Raw genomic sequence first — 4,456 nt, forward strand, 5'->3', positions numbered from 1 at the left:
ATATATAAATAAATAAACAACTCTCTGATCCCGTCCACTGTAACTGACCAAAGTCACCTGGACGTGACCCCTGCCCCAAGTCCAGACTTTATAGATGTCCCAGAATACACAGGGCTTGCTAATGCATAAATCCGCTTAGCTTGGGCTTTATTGATGTCCAATAAGGAGTATCAGGGGGCCTGGAAGGCTTGTTCTCACTATCACAATTCCTTTTTTTTTTCGTTTTCTCGCCCACCCCCTTTATTTTTTTCGTTTAGACAGCGAGTTCTAGAGCGAAATAATTCCACGACCTCTCTTTTCATTTACTCATTTCCTGAGGTGGTTGTCTGTGTCCTGTCGCTCAGACGTCCAGAGTTGGCCCAGACAGACTTAGTTCCTCCTCGCTGTCTTTGTAAATCAGCGTTGTTAGCCTCTTTGCCTTTCTGATCCTGGGGGCCAGAAAGGAAGGGGGTAAGGAAATGAGCCCTTAGCACTCCCCCAAAGACTTCATTCTCTGTCCCATCCCTTCACTCTGTTGGGCCTTCAGCAATGTTAAACTGTTTTTGGAAACTTTTCTCTTTTTAGCGTTGTGGTCTATTTCTCTCCCTTACCCATATTAATACTATGGGTTAATTTTGTTACCGCCTTCCCTTTCCTAGATTGAATTTTGTTTTGCTACTTTCCCCCAATCCCTCAACCTCCTTAGGGCCCTACATCTCACTTTTCTCTCCAGGCTGGTAAGCCAGCATTTCCTGGCTTTGAATCCTCTGTGGATTTCCTTAAACCACTTTCCTCTCACTAGTAAATAGAGTCAAGACGACCCATATGCCTCATGTGAGCTGAGGGGAAAGTAATTTGGTATAGTGCAAAGTGGATATTAGGAGATTTCTCCAAATGGATAGGTTGACATTTCATCCTTACTTGTTTTCAATTTTTCAAAGGCTTTTATTTCAAATTACTATCTTTTACCAAAGCTAACATTAACTGTACTTTGTAACCACCACAAACACACACACACCACGTGCAGTGTTAACTCCTTCTTAGCCAGAGTTATATTATTTTGCCTGGAATTTTTAACCAAATGCAATGTGGTTGAACCAGCATCACCATGGCAACGAATACAGAGTCATTTTCTCTGTGTGTAGTTCTTCTTGCTGACTGAAGGTGGCAGTCAAGTCAGGTCAGCTCAAAATGATTTTACAGCTAGGAAAGAAAAACAGGTGACCTTCCTGGCCTAAGTCACCTTAGCCGAAAGTCCAAAGTTTTGAAAAAAGTAAAAAGTAGGAGCTGATTCTCAGCCCTTCCCAATGTTTCTGATGTAGACTTCGTTGGTGTCAGGGTTTCAATACATGCTTCTTATGAAGACTTGCTTTCTAACCTGTTGAGAAAACTCTTAATGATTCTGGAGACCATATTTTTTTCCAAATAAAAACTAAGGACATGTGTTCTCATTAATACACTTGTCCCTAAAAATCAAGGACAGCCAGTCACCATACTTTCAATGACAGGGGATTAAGAATTTATTAACAGATCCCACTCTGTATGCAACAGACAGGTTCCTTTCCAACAGGCATGATTTGTGTTGTTTTTCTGGGTTTGGGGAGAAAGGGGGAAGCTGGCTGTCCCCATCTGACTCAGGCTCAAGAGATTGGGTTTTTGCGTGCACATATCCCAAGTCATCCTCCTCCATGGTTCAGCATAGCTCTGGTGAACAGAGCCATCCCTGACTGTGGTGTGTTACTGGGAATATCAATGGGTAGAAAGGAACTTTGTGCATATTTCCTGCTTGGGTCACCCCCTAGGGTGAGTTAAATCTTGGCTGTCAGAAACTGCTCTTGTGCCAGCAGTGCTAAGCCATATTTATTTTTACCAGGCCTCTCAGACTTTCTTGTTTAGAGTGAGAGATCCTGAAAAGCATGCCAGAAGGGGCTGCTTTTCTCCCCTTTATTGTCCTCTGGGACATGCCCCTACAGAAGCTATAGGGGACTGCCAATTCCACAGGGGTCTTGGAGGCGTTAGTTTCCTCAGAAACACCACCCCTTTCCTTCATCCTTCTAGGATAGTCCAGGGAAGTGAATTTCCAAGACCAGAATCCGGCTTTGAATTAGACTATCACAAATGACCTTTTCAAATGAAACACAGAGTGCGTTACAGAAACAAGAAACGGACACTATTTTGATCTAACTGGATTAGTAAAATCTTCTTATAACCCAGGCATGATTCAACAACCTGAATTCCTACATGTAATTCTGCTAAAGAAAGAAAAAAGGTCTGACGTTTCATACTTTATACAACAGTGGGTCTCAGCCAAGGGTGGTTTTGCCCTCCTCTTTCTTATTCCCTCCAGGAGACATGAGACAATATCAGGAAACATTTTTGATTGTCACACTGGGAGGGGGGTGTCACTGGCATCTAATGTGTAGAGGCCAAGGATGCTGCTAAACATCTTACAGTAACAATACCACCCCACACAACAAAAAATCGAACCCTGCGGTGGATTGAATTGTGTCTCTCTCCCTGCACCGCCAGCAAAATATGTGTCATGATTGGCTGGGCCATGATTCTCAGTGACTTGGCAGCTTTGTAATGATGTAATCATTCCCCAAGAAGTGATCTGATGTGATAAGTCAATTAGTTGTGAGGGCATTAGGGTGAGATGCAATGCCCTCTCTCAGGACACAGCCCTGATCTAATGTCAGGGGAGTTTCCTTGGGGTGTGACCTATATCACAAAGGAGAAGCCAACAGAGGAGGGGGGACCTACTACTACTAAGAAAGAAGAAAGAAGAGCCAAGAGCGAGCACATCTTTTGGACCCAGGGTCCCTGTGCTAAGAACCTCCTAGATGCAGGGGAAGACTAATGCCAAGACACATGGAGATTTCCAAGGGATGCTGGGCTCACACATTTAGAAAGGAGACAAGGACCTTGCTCTAAGCAGACACAGGCTTCCGCTAGAGATGGTGCCTTGAATTTTGCCTTCTAGCTTCCTAAGCGGTGACAAAATATTTTCCTGCTTATTAAAGCCATTCACTTGTGGTGTTTCTGTTATAGCAACATTATATAACTAAGACAAGCCCCAAATGCCAATAAGGCTGAAGTAGAGAAACCGTGATTTTAACAAAGTATTATCTATTTTAAATTGTGATTTTGGTAAAGGTTTAGGCAACAGTTCAGGTTCCCATTCAACAGTTTCTATACAAGTTGTTCAGTGACATTGTGGCATTCTTCACAAGGCATAAACATTCTTATTATTTCAGTTCTGTATGTTCCATTTCCATTAATTTAGTTTGAGGAACCTTGATTTAAAAGATTAAGTATGAGTCTGCAAGGAAATGCTCCATCTTCTCTCCAGAATGACTTCCCTGTTGAAAGCAACGTGAATGGAAGGAAGGGGTTCTTAAAGCTATAGAAATAAAACCAAAAGTAAATACATGTAAAGGAAACTTAGTCCTACACCTATCAAACTCCCACACACAGCTTTTGAGTTGATTCTGACTCAGTGAAACTCCTTGTTGTTGTTGTTGTTGTTAAGTGCCATCGAGTCGGGTCCGACCCATAGCGACCCTGTACAGGGTTTCCGAGGGTGTAAATCTTTAGGTCTTGTAATTCTTTACAGGAACAGATAGCAGAAAATGGCTGGTGGATTTTGGACAACGAACCTTGCAGTTAGCGACTAAACACTAGCCTATTTCACCATCAGGTCTCTTTCTATCTGCTTTACCAGTACCATCTAGTCGATTCTAACTCATAGCGACCCTATATAGGGTTTCTAAGCCTGTAAATCTTTACTGGAACAGAAAGCCTCATCTGTTCTCCCATGGAGTGGCTAGTGGGTTTGACTGCCAACTTTTTAGTTACCACTCCAGTGCTTATCTTATTTCCCACACTCATTCCTTATTTATTGAAGGCATATTATATGCCAAAGGAACCCTGGGAGCGTAGTGGGTTTCGAGTTGGCCTGCAAACCGCAAGGTCAGCAGTTTGCTCCTCAGGAGAAAGATGAGACTTTCTGCTCCCATAAAGATTTACAGCCTCAGAAACCCTATACAGGGTCCCTATGAGTCCGAAACTACTCCACAGCGCACAACCACCAACCAGGCACCGTAGAAGCATTGGTAAATGAGGTATATTGGGTCCTTGTAACTTATAGTCTAATGGTTGAAGATCTGCAGCTAATGTAGAAACATTAGACAGATGATCTCACAAATTAGTTTAAAGCTGCAAATGATATATATAAGAGTAATAACAAACAGTAATCTATGAGTGTTGTTATTGTTGTTAAGTGCTGTCAAGTCGATTCCGACTATAATTGTTGTTGTGAAGTGCCGTTGAGTTGGTTCCAACCCATATCAACCTGTATAGGGTTTCCAAAGAATAGTTGGTGAGCTTGAACTACCAACCTTGAGATTCAAATCGACTTTGCAGTCCAGCACATTAACTCACAGCGTCACACCAGGACTCCTCCGACTCATAGTAG

At 42.6% G+C, this 4,456-nt stretch overlaps 1 protein-coding gene across 1 annotated transcript in view; it reads right to left on the reverse strand.

The window, feature by feature from the left end:
* The window catches only part of LRP4 (low density lipoprotein receptor-related protein 4), a 72,407-nt gene extending 68,698 nt beyond the window's left edge, over positions 1-3,709 (reverse strand). Inside the window, exon 1 of the mRNA XM_006865129.1 lies at positions 3,701-3,709. Within this exon, the coding sequence (XP_006865191.1) occupies positions 3,701-3,709 (9 nt within the window). The remainder of the gene's footprint in view (positions 1-3,700) is intronic.
* Positions 3,710-4,456: the final 747 nt, after the last annotated feature.

This window comes from Chrysochloris asiatica, unplaced genomic scaffold (assembly GCF_000296735.1).
Source record: "Chrysochloris asiatica unplaced genomic scaffold, ChrAsi1.0 scaffold00075, whole genome shotgun sequence".
NCBI classification, from domain to species: domain Eukaryota; kingdom Metazoa; phylum Chordata; class Mammalia; order Afrosoricida; family Chrysochloridae; genus Chrysochloris; species Chrysochloris asiatica.